This window comes from Plecotus auritus (assembly GCF_963455305.1).
Source record: "Plecotus auritus genome assembly, chromosome: 3".
Taxonomy (NCBI): domain Eukaryota; kingdom Metazoa; phylum Chordata; class Mammalia; order Chiroptera; family Vespertilionidae; genus Plecotus; species Plecotus auritus.
Genome location: NC_137772.1, coordinates 204,080,155 through 204,100,890, shown reverse-complemented (window position 1 = coordinate 204,100,890; position 20,736 = coordinate 204,080,155). Strand labels below are relative to the sequence as shown.

The following is a 20,736-nucleotide window of genomic DNA, read 5'->3' as shown; positions in this document are numbered from 1 at the left end:
TATGTATTTCATTAACTGTTTCATAAGGAAATGTTTCCTCTGATTTCTCAGAATGTAATGCTTCTTTTAAACCTTTAAATCACTGCATGTGCCTAGTCTCCCCCCCCCCCCCCCCCACATTTTGCTCAGGTTTTTCTACTACTAAATGTTGAGATGAGTTACTACAGAAGGAGTTTTGAATGTATTAAACCCAAAGTAGAAAATGACAAAATAATATATATTATTGGATAGCTAGCTTTGTGAAATTTAGAATCCAACTGCCTTGAAGTGCAGTAAACAAGAATGTGGAATATAATAGCCATAAGACCTTGAGTGTCTAGTGTGCAGTGATTTAAAGATGGTCTGGGGTTGAGTTGGTTGCCTGGCAGGATTCTTTTGATTCATCTCGCCTCCAGTGCCTGCTGCACTGAGCTTGTGGGGTACTGCTCCCCACCAGATCTGCAGTGGCTTTTAAAAATAAGCAAAGGTAGAGATGGTCACTACTGGACCAAGCATTCTGTTGTGTACCTAGGCCCCAGCTCTATACTATTTCATTCCACTTGTTGTGGCCGCCTGGATCTATAACTTTGTGCTATGCAGTTTCATTTACTGGCTAACTGACTTTGCAGAAATCTCAGTAGCTATGCTCTTGCTTCATCCAATAACCTTTCGGTGACTTGTGAAGGGCAGAGCCTGACAGAGTGGGCATCCAGTCCATAAAAAACACAATGTCCCGGACAGTGTGGCTCAGTGGTTGAGCACCTATCTATGAGCCAGGAGGTCACAGTTGGATTCCTGGTCAAGACACATGCCTGGGTTTCGGGTCAATCCCCAGTGAGGGACGTGCAGGAGGCAGCCAATCAATGATTCCCATCATTGATCTCTCTCTCTCTCTCTCTCTCTCTCTCTCTCTCCATTTCTCTCTGAAATCACTAAAAATAAATATTTAAAAAAACACACAATGAATTTCCTGATGCCTTTCAGTCACTTGGAAAACATTAATTGGGTCCCAGTACTTGATAAATTCAATGAAAAAAGCATGGAATTGGGTAATGGATAGATTGATTGATATGTATATATAGGAATGAAGAGGAAGGGAAAGAATACGTTTTGGTGAGTGGTCAGAACAAACATTTTTTTCTCATTAAAAGAAATTTTGCTGCCCATACAAATTTGTCTTTATTTTTCTAGCCAATTCACTCTGTATGTATGTATAGGGTAGACAGATTTGGAAATTTAAAATACAGACTTGCCAGTTAAATTTGAATTTCAGATCAACCAAAAATATAGCAAATATAAGGAGTACAAACATTGCATGAGAAATACACTAAAAAGAAACCATTTTTTTTTTTAATCTGAGATTTAAATTTAACTGGATATTTTTTATTTTACCTGATGGCTCTGCACAGGTCACAACAAGTTTTCTTATCTTTTAAGTTGTTAAGTGTTTGGGGTTTTTCTCCATTTCTGCTTACACCTCTCCGTGAACCTAGTGATGCAGTGCAGGGACTGGGGGCAGGAAATGGCCGCACAACACAGGAAACGGAGAATGCTGCCCCTGTAAGGGTGGAACGCACCTGCAGGAAGGGGAAGCAGCAAAGATGGCCTGAGACACTCGGAAGCAGCACCGAGGAATCCGGTGAGAGCAGTGTGTTTGGAAGGTGAAAACCACTGCAGGAACCAACATGAAGACAGGGTGCCATATCACTGTGAGTGACGAGCGAGAGCTGAATCTAGCAGAGGGCGCCTAGCAGCAGGGTAAATGGTATCCCCGCGTTTTTCTGTCTTTCCCCAGGATTAGAAAGTTTCTGTTTCACTTCCAGCTGCAAGGAGCCTTCACCTGTGCTCTGAGAGGCAGAGTCTGCTGCTTTGTCTCCAGTGCCTTCAGGCTTTTGTTTCAGATAGTAGAAATGTCCAGGCCGGAGTTGTGTCTTTTGTACAATTACTTTTCATCTCCTCCAGGCTTGCAACAGATGCGGAAACTTTCTAAAGTCTCCCCCTTTTTTTAAGTTTTATTTTATTGTTTATAGAATTACATATGTCTCCTTTTTCCCCCATTGACCTCCACCGGGCCACCGCCCCCTCCCGCCCCCTCCCCCTCCGCACATGCCCTCACCCTCCTGGTGCCTGTGTCCATTGGTTATGCTTATATGCATGCATACAAGTCCTTTGGTTAATCTCTTACCACCCCCCCATCCCTCCCCTGCCTTCCCACTGAAGTTTGACAGTCTGTTCTATGCTTCTTTGTCTCTGTGTCTATTTTTGTTCATCAGTTTATAATGTTCATTATAGTCCACAAATGAGTGAGATCATGTGATATTTACCTTTCTCTGCCTGGCTTATTTCGAACTGGCTTTCAAATTTTCACATCCGGTGAGGTCTGTAAAGTGCCTTCCGCTAGGTGTGATTTACTGCTGAGTTCTATGCTTTCATCCAAACCCACATTCTGCCGTTAGTAACTTGTTAAAACCTTTAGCCGACTGTTTATAACAGCTTGTATGAGTTATTTATTAACCCAGGTAAGTGTCCATGACCTGTCTCCCCTTGAAGGTGCCTTTCATTCTGACTTCGTTTTCAGTTGAGTTGACTGCCCTGTGACCTCAGATTTCTGGTGAGTTTAAGAAAAGCTGTGAATTTGAAAATTATCCAGCTTTACTTAGCTGTTGTAAAAGCAGGACTGACGTCCTTTCCAGTTTTCTGCATGAACCGGAGTCTTCTCCTCCAGTGGCTGTGTGCTCCAGAGATCCAGCCATGCAGCCTTTGCACACTGAAGTTTTGGCTCAGCTGGAGAGGGATACATTTCAGCCACACTTTGCAATCAAGACTGGAATGAGAGGCAAGAACTACCTCATCCCAAACTGATTTGCATCAGGGTTCGTTCCTGTGCATTTCCAAAGTAACTGGCTACCGTTGAGGGCGTAAGACTGTCAATGTAGAGAGTGTGCTTCAGGGAGGTCTCAGCTGATAAGTTCAGACATGTCTACAGTTACAGATATAAGAAATAGGACTGGTGGTTTCTGTAGTGAAAATGCTAAGGCGGCAGAATAGGGGAGATACAAGATTTTCCCATGCTACAATGTCATCACCAAAATGCTTAGAATGCAACCCCTAAGCCTGCCAACAGAAGGCTCCCCCAGCCATGCATCGAAAACACCCACAAGCAACATCAGAATTCCTCCCTGGCAGCTGACATCCTACCTGCCAGATTGCTGGGCATTGCCCCAGTGTGATAGTGAGAGGACAGCTAAGCAGCTACTATTGCCTCTGCGTCTGTGATATTGTCTCTTAGTAAATGTTGTCCCAGAAAAACTGATGTGAATGTATTGGTTAACTATTGGCTCTTATATGTGCTCAGTATATAACGAGCAATAGGGAGATCTCCAGTTCTGGACATTGACCTGTGGCTTATATAGCATGGAAACTCCTACAAAAAGATCATTATAAAAGTTGGACATTTGTCGTGAGTACATGGTGCAATATATAGATCTTGTAGCATAGAAACACATACCTGAAGCCTATATGATCATGTTGATCAATGTCACCCCATTAAGTTTAACAATAATTTTAAAAGTTGGACAAAATTCTGAAACAACTAAGAAGACAAAACTTGAGGGACTCCAATTGGTTATAACTTACTGTTTATGTTTTACCTGACTGCAAGGAAAAAATAAAAAATCTCTTTGTAGAACTATATTGTTCATAATCTCCATTGTTTTTATACACAATGCCCAGCATTTCATAAACTATTATGAGGCACCCTAAAAAAAAAAGAAAAGAAAAGAAAGAAAAGGACTAAATGAAAAAGCACCAATTGACGAGCCAAAAAGTTTCAGACACTGATAATATCAAACAGAAAATTTAAAATAAAAATGATTGGTATGTTCAAATAAAGAGATAAAAGTATAAAGAGGTTCAACAATATGGAAATAATTCAAGAGTCAAATAAGAGTTCTAGAACTGAGATAAATAATAATTGTAATTTAGCATCATTTTATTAAGGATTAAGTGATGGCAAGATAGAATCCAAGAAATAAAAGTGTTTAAGAAGGAAGGAATGGCCATTGGCATCAAATACTTCTGAGAAAAAAATAGCTAAACAAATGTTATTGCTTCCGCATCTGTGATATTTTCTTTAATTAAATGTCCCAGAAAAACTACTAACTTGTAAGTTTAGATAATATACAAAAAATATTCAATGGATGTAGTGAAAATGTAGTCTTTGTTGGATTTTGTTAGGCCCATTTTGTTAAATTAGAGAAAAGAACTCAGATTGGACTGTATTGATCCTACCTAGCTAGGTGTGTGTGTGTGTATGTGTGTGTGTGTGTGTGTGTGTGTGTGTGTGTGTGTGTGTTATTTGCAAAACAAGAGAAAATTGAGCTTTAAACAATAATTGGGACTCTGATGCAGACATGGATTTGTCTTCCTTACTTTCAATGCATCTGATAGCACCTTTAGTCTTGGATTTACAGGGCAATCCATTAATCTCCATTGTATTCCTTACAACATGCCTTCTGACAAAGAAATTCATTGCAAGGCAAAGGAAGTGGGGCAATGAATAACAATTCACTGGACATGCCCCACCACCCAAAAGCTGCTAGCTTAGTAGAGCAGAAGAATGATGTAAATGTTTTTTAAGACTCAAATGTGGTACAATCTGGGAGATGTACTTAAGAAATATATAAAGGGAGAAACCAAGATGGCGGCATAAGTAAACACTTGAACTTGCAGCCTCGCACAACCACTTCAAAACTTCAACTAAAAGACAAAACGGTATCATCCAGAACCACAGGAAGGCTGGCTGAGTGGAAATTACACAACTAGAAAGAAAGAGAAAAGCACACTGAGACTCGGAGGAGGTGCAGAGGTGCAGAAGTGAAGTGCGGAGGTATGGAGGCGCGCGTGGAAAGGGCTGGCAACTGAGTACGCTGTTGTCTTTTTCAATTGGGAGGAAGATACAAGCTCCAGACTGCTCTGAACTCCAGTTCTGGGCGAGACTCTGGGGACCCAGACTCATACGGAAAGAAACTGGACTGTCTGGCATCGGGTGGAACTTGAGGGTGGCTTTCTCTCAGAGGTGCTTGCAGAAAGCATTGTTCCTGCACAGTGCCGTGGGACACAGAGACCCAGGAACCTCCTCCAGGTAGGGCTGATGGTCAGCTATTGCTGTTTGCTCCACCCTGGTGATTCCATGAGACTCCGCCCCACCCAATTTACAACCCCACCCAAGCTGTGCGCAGAGGCTTTTGCATATGAATGGTCTGGCCCTTTGCAATCTGAAACCTAATGTACTGCAGCTGGGTCAAAGAGTCCCAGAGCCTCCAAAAGAAGACCCAAGGCTCAACAGCAGCTTGCATTGCTTCACAGCTGGGCCTCATCTGGGCACCTCCAAACCCCAAACAAGGAGAAGGAATCTATAGATCTCTCTGTAGCTCCTGCTGGGTGGCCTCTCTCCTTGGAGATCCAAGAGCCAGTGTATCCAGTGGTCAGAGAGAGACCATCCAGACTAAAACTCTTCAGATCCATAAGAGACACACTCAGGGGGCAGACTCAGTGAGCGCCAAAGCCCCACTGAAGCAAGTCTTGCCCCATAAGGGTGTCTCCAGCACAGAAGTTCTCCCATCATAGACACAACTGATGCTCACAGCCAATTGGCCTGGAGGTCAATTCCTCCCAGTGATACCAACAACAATCAAGGCTTAACTACAACAAGATTGTGCACACAACCCACAAAGGGGTGCACCAAGAGTGTCCACCTCAGGTAAATGGGGAGGCTGAGCCATTGGGCCCTATAGGACACCTAGCACACAAAGCCACTCTATCAACTCAGGGAAGCAGCCAAAATGCGGAGACAAAGAAACAGATCACAAATGAAAGAAATGGAGGAAAGCAAGCTACTGGATCTAGAGTTCAAAACCACGGTTATAAGGTTACTCAAGAATCTTCTAGAAACCACAGTTAAATTTAGTGAGACCCTCAAGGATATGAAAAAGGACCAACAAGAAATTAAGCATACACTGACTAAAATAAAGAAGAATATACAGAGATCCAACAGTAGGCTAGAGGACCCCAAGAATCAAGTCAAATATTTGAAATATGAAGAAGCAAAACCCACCCAACCAGAAAAGCAAAAAGCAAAAAGAATCCAAAAATATGAAAATAGTGTAAGGAGCCTCTGGGACAACTTCAAGTGTACCAACATCAGAATTATGGGGGTGCCAGAAGAAGAGAGAGAGAGTAAGATACTGAAAACCTATTTGAAGAAATAATGACAGAAAACTTCCCCTACCTGATGAAAGAAATAGACTTACAAGTCCAGGAAGCACAGAGAACCCCAAACAAAAGGAATCCAAAGAGGAGCACACCAAGACACTTCATAATTAAAATGTCAAGGGCAAAAGACAAAGAGAGAATATTAAAAGCAGCAAGAGAAAAATAGTTAGTTACCTAAAAGGGAGTACCCATACGACTGTCAGCTGATTTCTCAACAGAAAATATGCAGGCCAGATGGGAGTGGCAAGAAACATTCCAAGTGATGAATAGCAAGAACCTACAACCAAGATCACTCTACCCAGCAAAGCTATCATTTAGAATTGAAGGTCAAATAAAGAGCTTCACAGATAAGAAAAAGCTAAAGGAATTCATCACCCCCAAACCAGTATTATATGAAATGCTGAAAGGTATTCTTTAATAAGAGGAAGAAGAAGAAAAAGGTAAAGATAAAAATTATGAACAACAAATACATATCTATCAACAAGTGAATCTAAAAATCAAGTGAATAAAAAATCTAATGAACAAAATAAACAGGTGAATATAATAGGATCAGGGGCATAGAAAGGGAGTGGACTGACAATTCTCGGGGGGGAAGGGGGTGTGGAGGGTGTGGGAAGAGACTGGACAAAAATCTTACACCTATGGATAAGGACAGTGTGGGGGGGAGGTAAGGACAGAGGGTGGGGTGGGAACCAGGTGGAGGGGAGCTAGTGGGGGAGGGGGGGGAAAGGAACAACTGTAATAATCTGAACAATAAAATTTATTAGTAAAACAAAAGAAAAAAAAGAAATATATAATCTATACTAATAATAGAGGAATATGCAAATTGTCTGGGATGCCATCACAGTAATAGTAAAAACCAGCAGGTTGCCTGGGGCTACAAGGCCAGCAGGGGAGTTAGTGAGGGACGATCAAACGACAGAGCAGCAGGCTGCATGAGGCAACCAGGTCAGCAGGGGGGCACTTAGGGGCGACCAGGCCAGTAGAGGGGGGCAGTTGGGGGCGACCAGGCTGGGAGGGGGGCAGTTGGGGGAGACCAGGCCTGCACGGGGGCTGTAAGGGGTGACCAGGATGGCAGAGGGGGGCAGTTGGGGGCAACCAGGCCAGCAGGGGGTGGGTAGTTAGCAGCAACCAAGCCAACAGGCAGAAGCAGTTAAGAGTGATCTGGCTGGCCGGGGGTGGAGGAGACAGTTAGAGGTGATTAGGCAGGCAGGCAGGTGAGCAGTCCTGGATTGTGAGAGGGATGTCTGACTGCCAGGATCGGGCCTAAACTGCAGTCAGACATCATCTGAGGGGTCCCAGATTGGAGATGGTGCAGGCTGTGCTGAGGGGACCCCCCCGTGCACAAATTCTATGCACTGGGCCTCTAGTCTATATATATAAAAGCCTAAGTGACCATTATAGCAGAACAACCAGACGCTATGATGTGCACTGAGCAGGCAGGCAGGTGAGCGGTTAGGGGTGAGCGGTCCCAGATTGTGAGAGGGATGTCCAACTGCTGGATGTCTGGCTGCAGGGATCGGGCCTAAACTGGCAGTTGGACAAGATATCCCCTGAGGGGTCCTGGATTGTGAGAGGGTGCAGGCGAGGCCAGGTATGAATTTCATGCACTGGGCCTCTAGTATATATTATAAACACATATAAATATATTATAAATATATATAATTTTGTTCATTTTGCCATGGGTATTTTACTTTATTATATTTTGTCATATAAACAAATTTTGCTCTTCTATTGTCAATTGTGTCAATCTTGAATGGCTTTATTCATCTTGTTTCTAAAGGTCTTTCCCACTTAAAGATAATAATTAAAAAAAATCCACCAGTGCATATTTTCTTCTAAAATGTTAATGTTTTCATTTTTTATATATAAATATATGATCCACAAGGAAAATAGAAGGGCTAGTCTATTCCCACCACAAGAGGCTTTAAAAAAAAAATATGAGGCATTATTGCCTGTGGATATATTACACTAGGCAGCCAGGATGCTTGGGTCAGGTCTCAACTCTATTACTTGTCATCTGTGTGATGTTGGATAAAGACTCTCTCTCTCCTTTTTATTTTATTTTTATTTTAAAATATATTTTTATTGATTTCAGAGAGGAAAGGAGAGGGAGAGAAAGATAGAAACATAAATGATGAGAGAGAATCATGGATCAGCTGCCTCCTGCACACTCCCTACTGGGGATCCAAGGCATGTGCACTTGACCGGAATCAAACCTGGGACCCTTTAGTCCGCAGGCCCACACTCTATCCACTGAGCCAAACTGGCTAGGGCATAATCTCTCTCTTTTTTTTAAAAAAAAAATATTTTATTGATTTGAGAGAGAGAGGAAGGAGAGGGATAGAGAGATAGAAACATCAATGGTGAGAGAGAATCACTTATTGGACGTCTCCTGCATGCCCCTTATTGGGAACAGAGCCCACAATCAGGGCTGAGAATCAAACCCATGACCTCTTGCTCCATGGGTCTACACTCAGCCACTGAGTCACACCGACCTGGTCAGGACATAACCTCTTAATAGCTCACTTTCCCATTTGTAAAGCAAGGGTGATGATAATAGTATTAGAGCTGTAAAGATAAAACTAGCATTAGTAAAGTGCTTAGGATGAGATAACCACATGTTTTGCATATTCTTTGTTTTAAATGTTGCTGACAAGATGTTCACTCTTATATTTTTAGATAAATTTTGATAGCTTTTTTCAAGTATCAGGAGGAAAATCTGTTAGTACTTTAGGTTGACATTGCTTGTTTAGATACATTTAGAAGTGACTTTTTTATTACAATAATGATGCTTGCAATCCAAAAGCATGTTTTCCTATTTTTTAATTTTTTTGTTCAAGAGTTTTAAAGTGTTCTTCATTTTGGTTGTGCATATTTCTAATTATTTTGTATCTATGATTTTTATTATTTAGTATCTCTCGTGAAAGGGATCTATTATTGTATTTAATCTTACTGTCTATTCCAACATATAATAAAGCAGTTAATATTTTTATTGCGTACTTTAAAAAATCTTTACATATTCTTTTTAGTAAAAAACAAACAAACAAAATGTCAATCCATTTTATGGTATTTATGGGGGGCAATACCAATACAAAATTTCAGGTAAGATTTACTAATGAAATTAGAAAGAACTTACTTAAAAACAATCGTTCCACAACCCCACCTCCACCTTGCATACTTGATCAAGAAATGAATGAGTCTGCCTCCTGAGAATGCTGTGTCACACTTACCAGAAGCCTGCCTGCCTAACCCTGGAGACTCATTTCCTTCCTCCTTTTGGTAGCTTAGCTGAAATCTGGCTTGAATTGACTGAGCCATCTGCAGAGAGATAGCAAGGCTGAGCTCAGCTTTTCTGGTCTGCCACGCCATTTTTAGAACCTTTGGTATACCAGCGTTGACCATCGGTATGCAGACTTCCTAACATGGTCCCTGAGCCACAGGTCCCTTAGTATATTTCTTGTATTCTAGGGAAACTAGGTATTCTATCTCATCTTGGCTAATCTATACCCGTGTCACAAACTGCCAAGGTAGAGCTTACACTCTCCCTTTCTCTGGGAGTGCCCTTTGTGTCTTTGCTGTCTCCTGGTATGACAAACCCCCTCTGTCAGAACCTTTGCCATGACACGTGCAGAGCGTCTATGCCAGGCCATTTTTGTGGAGCAGTGAGTGTTTGAGAATTGTGTCCTCTTTGTTATTTCTCTGCTTGAAAGTTTGTGTCCAATAAATTTGATGTCTGCATCATGTTGCTCTAGTGATCCATAACCCCTTGTACAACACTGATAATACCCAGACACAAATTTGAAAATTACTCTGTAGTTGCTAGACATAGAGAAATAAGAAAAAGGAAGAGATAAGAGGAAGAACGTCAGGATAGTCCTTCTTGCACAAGTTCTCTGTTCTTGTCTCAGGCCACAGTAGGGTTGCAGCTCATTTGCAAACTTGTTGGAGGTTCGTACAGAGATTTAAAAACAGAAGTTTAAGCTTTAGCTTATAAACAGAATTAAAAACCACAACTCTTGTTTACCATTCAACTGTTAGTTTAACCTTCATTTTTTGTTGTTGTTGTTGTCAAGCTTTCTTTTCATAGCTATCCATGTCTGAAGAAGTTACTTATGCAGAACTAAAATTCCAGGACTCCAGTGAGACGGGGAATATTCAGGAGTTTGACCAAGTTGGTGTGAAAGGTAAGATTCTGAGCTATGGATGTTTTCTAAGATGGAAGAAGTATGGAAGGTGGTACAAGTGTAAAGGCTTTACCAGGACATGTTAGGGAAGAAAAAATATGCAAAATGAATGAATGAATGAATGAATGAATGAATCAAATTAAGATGTATACCGTTTCCAGGCCTTTTTGCTAATTTTGCTTTCCACAGCACCTCCTGTTCCTTCCCATGTGTGGCGTCAAAGAGCCTTGGCTCTGATTCTTCTGTGCCTTCTGCTGCTGATTGGACTGGGAGTGTTAGGAAGCATATGTATGTACTACCCAAGTTTTCTTTGTGTGTGTGTGTTTTTCTAAATCTTCACCCAAGTATGTGTTCATTGATTCTTAGAGAGAGAGCAACTAAGAGAGAGAGAGAGAGAGAGAGAGAGAGAGAGAGAGAAACATCGACGTGAAAGAGAAACATTGATTGGTTGCCTCTAGTATGCCCCCCAAAACTTTTTGGTGTATAGAACAATGCTTCAATCCAGCCACCTGGCCAGGGCCTCACCCATGTTTTGATTGAATGGAAAGACACTTAGAATTGCAATGAGTTTTACAAGGAAGTTCACTCTTTGAATTGAGGCTTTGGAATGATTATAAGTGATAGTGAACACAAAGGGGACTTTATAACTAAGTCCTTACAGTATTGTACTTAGTCTCTTTCCCTCACTCTTGTGAAATGAATGCTTCCCTAGACCTTCAATATTCTTAATATTATTTCAGCAAAAAGGAGGTGATGGATATATTGAGGGATTAACATTTTTTATCATTTCTTTTTTTAAATATGGAGTTTACCTAACTTCGAAAATAGAAATGGAAAAATTGGAAAAGCTACAAAATTTCAAAGACAAACTTCAGAGTAATGTTTCTCTACAACTAATATATAATATGGATAATCTCAAGAAGATCAGGAATCTCTCTAGCACACTGCAAGAAATGGCCACCAAATTATGTTATGAGCTATATAGAAAAGAACCAGGTAATCCTATATTCCTGTCTGAGTTACTTATACAATGAACTAATCCTAGGAGTCACTTGAGAATCAGTCTTTCCTTAGGAAGACATTATGGGGGAAGGAATTAAATCTGGTTGGCAGAGTACTTAATATTTCTATTTAGTTAAAAGAAAAGCAGAAAAAGTAATAACATAGACCCAAAAATTACGGGGATGACAGTAACTTAATGAAACATTAAGCAATATACAGTTTCTCTAATCTGACCTTCATTAGGTTTTTCTGGGTAATGAATCAATAGAAGATTGGGAGAAAAGTATATCTCTTTATAGGTGACTTGGTTCCTAAATTTCAGTGAATTTTTAATAAGAGTCAGGAGAAAATAAAGTTAGGCCTTGCCCTTGTAACACTTTCTATAACTATTATAAATAAAATATGTTCTTTGTGCCCTTGCAAAGTTTCCCAAATATTCAACAAGTCAGAGCTAGAAATGGTCTCTTTGCAGAAGGCAGGATTGATGTAGGTTTGTGGGCTTGATTCTCACTACCCAATGTTTCTTAGCCTTTATTACCTTGTAGTAATATAAAAAATGACAAAGAGAGAAAGAAATTCACTAATTATTATCCAGGGCTCCTGAGGTAGGAAAATGTACTGGAAGATAAGTGTTTAATTTGAAATGTGTTGTTCAAATTATGTCTTAGACACATTGTGATGGTATAGAAGGGCCTAGAACACAAGATTCATTTTCTTCACCTTTAATGTACAAAGAAAAAAGACAAATAAATTTGGTTATTTTAACATAGAGGACAATGGGAATAATGAGAATAATGAAGATTATCAAACACACCAAGTGGCACTACATTCTTTTTTTCAGAGCACAAATGTAAACCTTGTCCAAAGGAATGGATGTGGCATAAGGAGAGCTGTTATGGAGAATTTAAAAAGTATGAGACATGGCAACAGAGTGACGTCACATGTTCTTATCACAATGCCAGCCTGGTGAAGATTAAGAACAAAAGTGTATTGGTAAGGTCTTATGGATCTCTGCTTGTGAGGAGGGAAATCATTTTTCCCAAGGTAGAATAAGTAGGAGTGTGGCATGTTGGGGAAGATCTGTATCAATCCTGACATGATTCTGGCTTATTCTAGTTGGAGTATGACGTGACTGAGACTTGGCACATTTATCTCAGGTAGCCAAGGTAAAGCATATAAAACTTCAGCTTAGGACCCTAGCATCAGTGTATCTGAGAGGCTGGGCAGATGAATAGATATGGGGCACCCAGGATCAGGTCTGTAAGCATTTCCAAAGTTTAGGATCAACCTTTAGGATAAGATTTATGAGCATTATCTAAAAACAGAAGATCTGGAAATTATTCCTGAGGTTTACCAATTCCAAAAGATGTACAAAGGAGGAGAGTCTTTATTTCCACCATTTTGTTTTTTGTGTGTGTTTTTTTAACTAAGAGAGAAAGGCAATATATACTGGAATAAGAATATAGTTTAATGTATACAAAAGCAGAAATAAGATGGGATGGCAAAGGCAAATGCCAAGCAAATATATTGCACAGAGTTCCTGGGTCTGAGAAAAGGTGAGTTTTCTGGAAGATTTGTTTATATGTTTATTTTTTTCAAATATCTAAATAGTATCTCCATATTTTACTTATTACTCAACATTTCTGGTCTCTCAGATGGTAATCACATATTTATTTTTCAAGGCAAAAATTCATTTTCCCAAGAGTCTCAGCTTCCCTTCTCAAACATCATTCTCATCCTTCATAAAAGAGAGGGAAATCAATTCATAGCTCTTCTTCATGTGTTTTTCCTCAAATGATCCATTCGAAGTATTTATTTAAAAAATGTTACTTTGGCTACACAACTCTGGACTGGTTTTAAGTTCTGTTCTATAACCACTCTCATCTGACTTTGCTACATTTTCTCCTACTCTTTCTATTCTATTTACATATGTTTATAGCCACCTCTTTGCCCCTAGACAAATATTTACTGCTCAATATTTGAATCCTGAAGTTTGTGAACTTCATTGACTCTTACATTAAGGTTATGAATGGGTTGGTAGATCCTTCTTCGTGTGAGACATTTACTGATGTATAAATGCTGGAAGAACTCTTATATTAGTAGTGAAAAACACTGCCTCAATTTTCTTTAATGACAATGAAAAATAGTGTTACAATGTTTAAAATGTTAACTTAAGACAGTTATTTATAAGAAATTATGTTGTGAGGTAAAATACAGAAATGGAAGGTAGTTATTTTAACAAACTATCTGTTTCCTGTAGGAATTTATAAAGTCCAAGAAGTTCTATGACTATTGGTTAGGATTATCTCCCAGAGAAGATCACAAACCTAAAAAAGACTTGGATGAAACAATTATCTCCTCTGACTGGTAAGTCTTTAGTCATGTTGAATTTTCTGCTTGATTTGAGTAAAGGAGTCTTTCTTCAGGAGCATTGTAGGTTACAATTAAAACTGGCTTCAATTGAAATTGCATCTGTAAAGAATTCTTTTCCATAAGGCTTCCCTCATACATCTAATAATGCAAGAAGTTGCCACAAATGTCTTCCCATTATCTTGACAATTTACTAACAAACTTATGATAGCCAAGTAAGGGAGAATTTCTGTGGATAGTGCTTTCATCTAAGAGAACAATAAAAGCCAACAAAATTCAATGGACTCTACCGTGTATTTAAAATGATGCTAAGTGCTGTGATTCACAGATGAGTGAAAGATGGATTCTGCCCCTAGTTTCTTAACCATTAATTGTATGATTAGACAAGCTTTACAGATAAAAAGAATAGAAAGTGAAAAATGCTTCAGTCAGAATAACAAAAAAATTTTAGCTTTGAAATTTGTGTTATAAACTGACATTTGAAATGGCCATCTTGAATGGAAATTCTAGAGATAGACTAGAAGAGAATTTCTGGTAAAGAGAATAAAATGAACTTGGGCATGGTATATAGCATATATGCTATATATAAAATACTAGAGGCCCAGTGCATGAAATTCGTGCACTCGGGCGGCGGGGGGGAGGGTGGTCCCTCAGCCCAGCCTGCCCCCTCTCACAGTCCAGGAGCCCTCAGGGGATGTCCTACTGATGGCCTCCCTCTGCAAAAGGTGATCGGGCTGATCAGGGGAAGGTGCCACCCCCATCACCCTGCTGCTGATGCCACTGCTGGATGCCACAGCCACCAAGGTGTTTTCATCAACACGGACTCCAGTTCCTTCACCACGAAAAAATGACAACTTTAGGCATTTTCAAGATGTCTCTTTCATAAGATATGACATTTCCTTCGTTGTTTTTTATCCTCACCTGAGGATATTTTTCCATTGATTTTTAGAGAGCATGGAAGAGAGAGGGAAAGACAGAGAGAAACATCAATGTGAGAGGGACACTTCGAGTGGTTGCCTCCTGCATGAGCCCTGTCCTGGGCCCCAGCAAAGGAGGAACCTGCAACCTAGGCACATGCCCTTGATCAGAATCAAACCCAGACCTTGCAGTCGGCAGGCTGAGGAATTATCCACTGAGCCAAACCGGCTAGGGCAGGATATGACATTTCTTAGCCCTCCAGCAGTGAACCTTCGTTTTTTCCTCCAGGAGTGAGGTGGAAAAACCCTAGATCACCTTCTTGGATTCTTATTACCCAAGTTCCAAGAACACAGCCAGTGGCGGCATACAGGGAGCTTAGCCAATGAGCAGTCAGAAAAGCTGTTTCCTCTGCAGCTCAGGTGCAGAGGCAGAACTGCTGGCAAGCCGCGGCTTGGGCAGGACCCCCGGCTCCACTCAAACCTCCGCTGCAGCTTGGGCAGGGCCCCCCCAGCTCCGCTCTGGGCCTCACCTGCGCGCACAACCTCCTCCTGTCTGGTTGTGACCCATTATGGAGTCCCAGCCTAATTTGCAGACTTCCTCTTCATATATATAGGTTTCATCGTGTAATATATTTAAAATGTAATTATTTGCCTTAGCTGGTTTGGCTCAGTGGATAGAATGCCGGCCTGCAGACTGAAGGGTCCCGGGTTCAGTTTTGGTCAGTGGTACATGCCTGAGTTGTGGGCTCAATCCCCAGTGGGGGGTGTGCAGAAGGCAGCGAATCAATGATTCTCTGTCCTCATTGATGTTTCTATCTCTCCTTCTCCCTTCCTCTCTGAAATAAATAAAAATATATTTTAAAAAATAATTAAAAAATAAAATGTAATTATAAATGGATTCATATGTTGTATTTGTTCAGCTTGTAATGAGGAAAAAAGCAAGACTTACATAAAAGGAATGTCAAAATTTTATTGGTAGTATATAATCCCTTTAATTTCAGAAGTAGACAAAATTAGACTAAAGAAAGAAACCGAGTCTTAACCTGTTGTATACTGTTGCAAACCCGTGAATTTACACATACCTGTTTGTTGAAGACACATCAAGCAGGGGCAAACTCAGGGTGACTGTGTTGAGGTGTTGCCACACTAAATCTAAACTCTGAGATTCCTGCATACTTACCACCTTGAGCTAGATGGTAAATAGAAGCTTTGACTGCTTTTTGTTTTGGTTGTTTTTCCTTCAGAAAAAAAAAAAATAGTAGGTATAGGAATATAAGTGAAAAAGACAAGGCATCTCTAGCTTTGGCAGTTTGCAATGACAGGATAGAGTAGGGAATAAGGTAAGTACAGATATATTTAAGGAGAAAAGGATATATAGTTTCAAGATCGCATTTGAAGTGAAGGACTAGGGGTAAAGGTAATGTGTGTATCGAGGGAGAGTGTAAATGGGATCTTTTTTTGAAAAAGTAGAATGTCCATGTGTTTATTTTCAATATTTGCTAATCCTATCTAATAAAGAGGGAATGTGCTAATTGACCCTCATGCCATTGCAAAGATGGCAGCGCCTACAACCAATAAGGAGGGAATATGCTAATTGACTGCCCCGCCCTCAAAGATGGAGGTACCCACAGCCAATAAGGAGGAAATATGCTAATTGACTGCCCCACCCTCAAAGATGGCGGCGCCCACAGCCAATAAGGAGGGAATATGCTAATTGACTACCCCGCCCTCAAAGATGGTGGTGCCCACAGCCACCACATGGTGGCACCCAGTCCCCTCAGCTTCCCAGCTGCCCAGGGCCAGCCCGAGGCACAGGCAAGCATCAGATGTTGGCTGCTCAACTGCCCAGGGCCGTTCGAGGTGCAGGTAACTAGGGCCGGTGGAGGCTTGCTCTGCCAGCAGTGACAGCAGCAGAGGTGTGATGGGGCGTCACCTTCCCCTGATCACCAGGTCTCCTCCCATCCCTGAGGGCTCCTGGATTGTGAGAGGGGGCAGGCCAGGCTGAGGGACCCCCCTCCAGTGCATGAATTTTCATGCACCAGGCCTTTAATGGGCTGGAAACATAATAGGTTATTTCTAATAATAAATAAATAATATGGAAATAAAAATTATATAAAAACATATGTATATAAAACACATTATATTTGTATATAAAACATAATTACATATGTATGCATATATGATTCCCTTTTTGAACTTTTTTCTGGAAAGGGGTGTGATCAATGACATTGTTATATCACCTCAAATAGGAATTTTTACTTTTGAATATTTAATTGATGAACTTATTTATTGATTAATGATCATTATTTATCAGGTCAATTATTAATACTAATTTTTTTCTAAATATAATATTTTCAACTTACAAATTTGTCTTAATGCATAATCCCTGACCAATAATCTTGTATTAGGGGCTGGTAATAATTCAGAACTTCAGAGTAAAAATCTCTAAAGAACAACTAGAGGGAGAGAAGGGGGTCCTAATATATGGTTATAGGAGAAAATTCGACTTTGGGTGGTGGGCACCTGGTACAATATCTATAATAATAAAAGAGTAATATGCAAATTGACCAAATAACCGAACAGCAGAACGACCATCCGGACAACCTTCTGGACAACCACGCTATGACATGCACTGGCCCCAGGCCAGTTAAGTCAGGTGTGATGCAGTTGGTTGGGGGGGGGCGGTCATCGCCCCACGATCACCCCACACAGGGAGGCCCAGGCCTCCCTCTGTGGGGTGATGGATGGGGGGGCTCCATGATCGATCATCCCAAAGAGGGACACCCAAGCTACCTGGCCAGTGGCACTGCGGCGGGTGGGCGGGGCCTCCCTCTACGTGGTGATCAATCGTGGAGCCCAGACTGGATTGGTGGGGCCTCCCTCTGCGGGGCGATCAATCTGGGGGCCCCGAAATCGATTGCCCCACAGAGGGAGGCCCAGGCCAGCCAAAAGATCACACCCCATGCCTGTTGCCCACAGAGAGAGGCAACTGATGGCGGGGGATGGGGGGGCAGCATGGTACAGATAGCAAGCAGTGGCAGAGGCAGGGGCAGGGCCAGCTGCCGGAAGCTGGGGGAAGGAAAACCCCAATAGGCCCTGATTGCCATCCAGGCCTAGGGACCCTACCCGAGGGGTCCTGGATTGTGAGAGGGCACAGGCCAGGCTGAGGGACACCCCCACCCCAAATGCATGAATTTTGTGCACTTGGCCTCTAGTATGTTAATATGACCAATGTAACACCAATAAAACTAACTTAAAAAAAGAACACTTTTAAAAATGGAAAAAAAACTTGATAAAATGTGGTATATTGTCTTTATCATGAAAATAAATTTTAAAAAACAAACTAGAGAGATATATCACTTGGGGATGATGTTGAGCTTAAGGTATCATATTAGGTTAATTATTGGCTTTGGTGATTATGAAAAAATATTTGAGGAGGACATTGTCAAAGATTTACTACTGAGCCAGTTAGACTAGAAAATCTAATGGAATTGCATTATTCTAAATCATATTAGGTATTAGGGAAGGGAGATGCTATGTCTAAAAAACAGCAAATATTCTAGATATGAGAAAGAGAACAAGGCAGAGAAAAATAAGGCAGTGTTTGATATTGTATATATGTCAATAAAAAGGAGTAACCTGAATGCTGTAAATAATAATTAAAACTTATTTTAGATGATGCAGAGCCTAGGAGCAATGATATACTGGAAAAGCAATTTTTGTGTTTGTGAATATGTTTCAAATGTTTGACCAGCCTAGTGTAATTTGTTATTTTCTTTTTCAGGTTTACAAGAAACACAAGTGACTTAAATGGTAGAATGTATTGTGGATATATATATGATTCATATGTTTACTATGATTTCTGCACTAGCAGAAAAAATGCTTTATGTAAGAAGTTAGCTAATTCAGTGAAGATTGAGAGCATACTAATGAATGAAGAACCAGATGGAAGAATGTAGTTAGTGTAATTATTTTGCCTTAGCAACTTTAAGGTATATACATCTTGTGGACCACACAAATGGAATAAAGATGCTGTGAAACTAAATTTCTGCCTCTCTCTTAACAATTTACATTTTCAAATTTCCTCTTTCTCCTCATTTTCTAAGTTAAAAAACAAAAACCCTTGTCATACCTAACATCAAACCATATCATTTAGATACAATTCAGATAATATGAAGCATCAATACAGTGTCTTGAGTGAGAACACTGAAAATGAAAACAATTTTTTTCTTGTTTGACATAAACAAGAAAAATACCAACCTCATGGAGAATCAGAGAAAATTGAATCTAAGAATATATAGGAGGGTAATAAATCATGACCAATTGAGATTTATTCTAGTAATACAGATTGATTTCCATTTTGAAAAAAAAGAAAGGAAGGAAGAAAGAAAGGAAGGAAGGAAGGAAGGAAGAAAGAGAGAGAGAAAGGAAAGGAAGAAAGGAAGAAAGGAAGAGAGAGAGAGAGAGAGAGAGAGAGAGAGAGAGAGAGAGAGAGAGAGAGAGAGAAAAGAAAGAAAGAAAGAAAGAAAAAGAAAGAAAGAAAGAAAGAAAGAAAGAAAGAAAGAAAGAAAGAAAGAAAGAAAGAAAGAGAAATGAAGTTGCTTGTCCTGCCCATAGGGTGTCAGCCAGGACTGTTATCCATGAACTTAGAGAATTATTTGGTCAACTTAAGAAACCTTATAACACCTCATGCCTAACTGGGGGACACACATTCTAACATAGAGGTAGGAAGAGTGGGCAATTGACCATAGAATCCACTTGTCATATCACAAACTAAACAACATAAAGCTGGAGATAGATTGAGCAATGGAAAGAACTCAGGGCTGTTTGAAAGCACAGATGGAGAGCCAGCTCAGAGTTAATACTTATAACAACATGATGCCATCTTCCAACATACAATGTATGCTTTAATTCAATAACCTTTATATGGTGCTGTGTCTTTGGTAGATAGAATGCATGGGTATGGAAACCCTGCTTTACCATCATTTCTAATGACCAACTTGGGAAATAAGTGCCTTCTGTCAGCCTAACTCTGAGTTCTGTAGGTTTAGAGAAACTGGTCCCTAAAAAACAAGTCCTTCTACCAGGCGGCACATCTCATGGAATGGATGATGGTCTTGGAATGAGTAAATGCTCAACAGGAGAAAGTAAGGCTGCTGTTATACAATAAGGACAGGAAAAAAATATTTGGCACCTAGTTTTCCCATTTGAGTACATCTTTATTTTTATTTTTAATTATAGTTGACATACCATATTATATTAGCAACAGGCATACATTCCAATGATTAGGCTTTATATAATTTACTAAGTGACCATCCCAATAAATCTCATATTCATATGATACCATACATAGTTATTAGAATATTATTGACTATATTCTCTATGCTGTGCTTTACCTCCCCATGACTATTCTATGACAACCAATTTGTACTTCGTAATCTCTTCACCTTTTTTTCACTTATCCCTCAATCCCCTGCCATCTGGCAGCCATCAAAAAATTCCCTTTATCTATGAGTATATTTCTGTTCTGTTTGTTCATTTATTTTGATTTTTAACTTCAATTGATAGATACATATTTATTGCCATTTGATTGTTCATGTTTTTTATCTTCTTTTTCTTCTTTTTCTAGAAAACTCTTTTACATTTCATATAATACTGGTTTGATGATGATGAGTTCTTCAGCTTTTTCTTGATTGGGAAGCTCTTTATCTATCCTTCGATTCTAAATGAAAGATTTGTAGGCTAGAGTAATCTTGGTTGTAGGTCCCTGCTTTTCATCACTTTGAATATTTCTTGCCAATCCCTTCTGCCCCACAAAGTTTCTGTTGAGAAATCAGCTGACATTCTTATGGGAGCTCCTTTGTGGGTAACTAACTGCTTTTCTCTTGCAGCTTTTAATATCCTCTCTTTGTCTTTAACCTTTTGCATTATAATTATAATGTGCCTTGGTGTGGACCTCTTTGGGTTCATCTTGTTTGGGACTCTCTGTGCTTCCTGGACTTGTATGT

The 20,736-nt window shown here is 40.2% G+C and overlaps 1 protein-coding gene across 5 annotated transcripts; it reads left to right on the top strand.

Annotated features, from left to right (window-relative positions):
- Nucleotides 1-1,548: 1,548 nt before the first annotated feature.
- On the top strand, nt 1,549-18,770 carry CLEC12A (C-type lectin domain family 12 member A). 5 transcript variants are annotated; one of them, XM_080661050.1, is made up of 7 exons: nt 1,561-1,688; nt 10,329-10,439; nt 10,629-10,727; nt 11,247-11,435; nt 12,283-12,434; nt 13,702-13,808; nt 18,513-18,770. In XM_080661050.1, the coding sequence occupies exons 2-7, from the start codon at nt 10,349-10,351 to the stop codon at nt 18,685-18,687; spliced, it is 813 nt and encodes a 270-aa protein (XP_080517176.1). In that variant the 5' UTR covers nt 1,561-1,688; nt 10,329-10,348; the 3' UTR covers nt 18,688-18,770. The 5 variants fall into 5 exon arrangements, with proteins under 5 accessions (XP_080517179.1, XP_080517176.1, XP_080517175.1 ...); XM_080661049.1 differs by lacking the exon at nt 1,561-1,688 and adding an exon at nt 10,151-10,203; XM_080661053.1 differs by lacking the exon at nt 10,629-10,727 and having other exon boundaries at nt 1,549-1,688.
- Nucleotides 18,771-20,736: the final 1,966 nt, after the last annotated feature.

Excerpts from the sequence above, each read along its gene's own strand:
- CLEC12A (XM_080661050.1), top strand. The coding sequence starts at position 10,349 with ATGTCTGAAGAAGTTACTTATGCAGAACTAAAATTCCAGGACTCCAGT. Across the intron at positions 10,440-10,628 it reads TGACCAAGTTGGTGTGAAAG|CACCTCCTGTTCCTTCCCAT; the intron begins GTAAGATTCTGA and ends TGCTTTCCACAG. Across the intron at positions 12,435-13,701 it reads TTAAGAACAAAAGTGTATTG|GAATTTATAAAGTCCAAGAA; the intron begins GTAAGGTCTTAT and ends TGTTTCCTGTAG.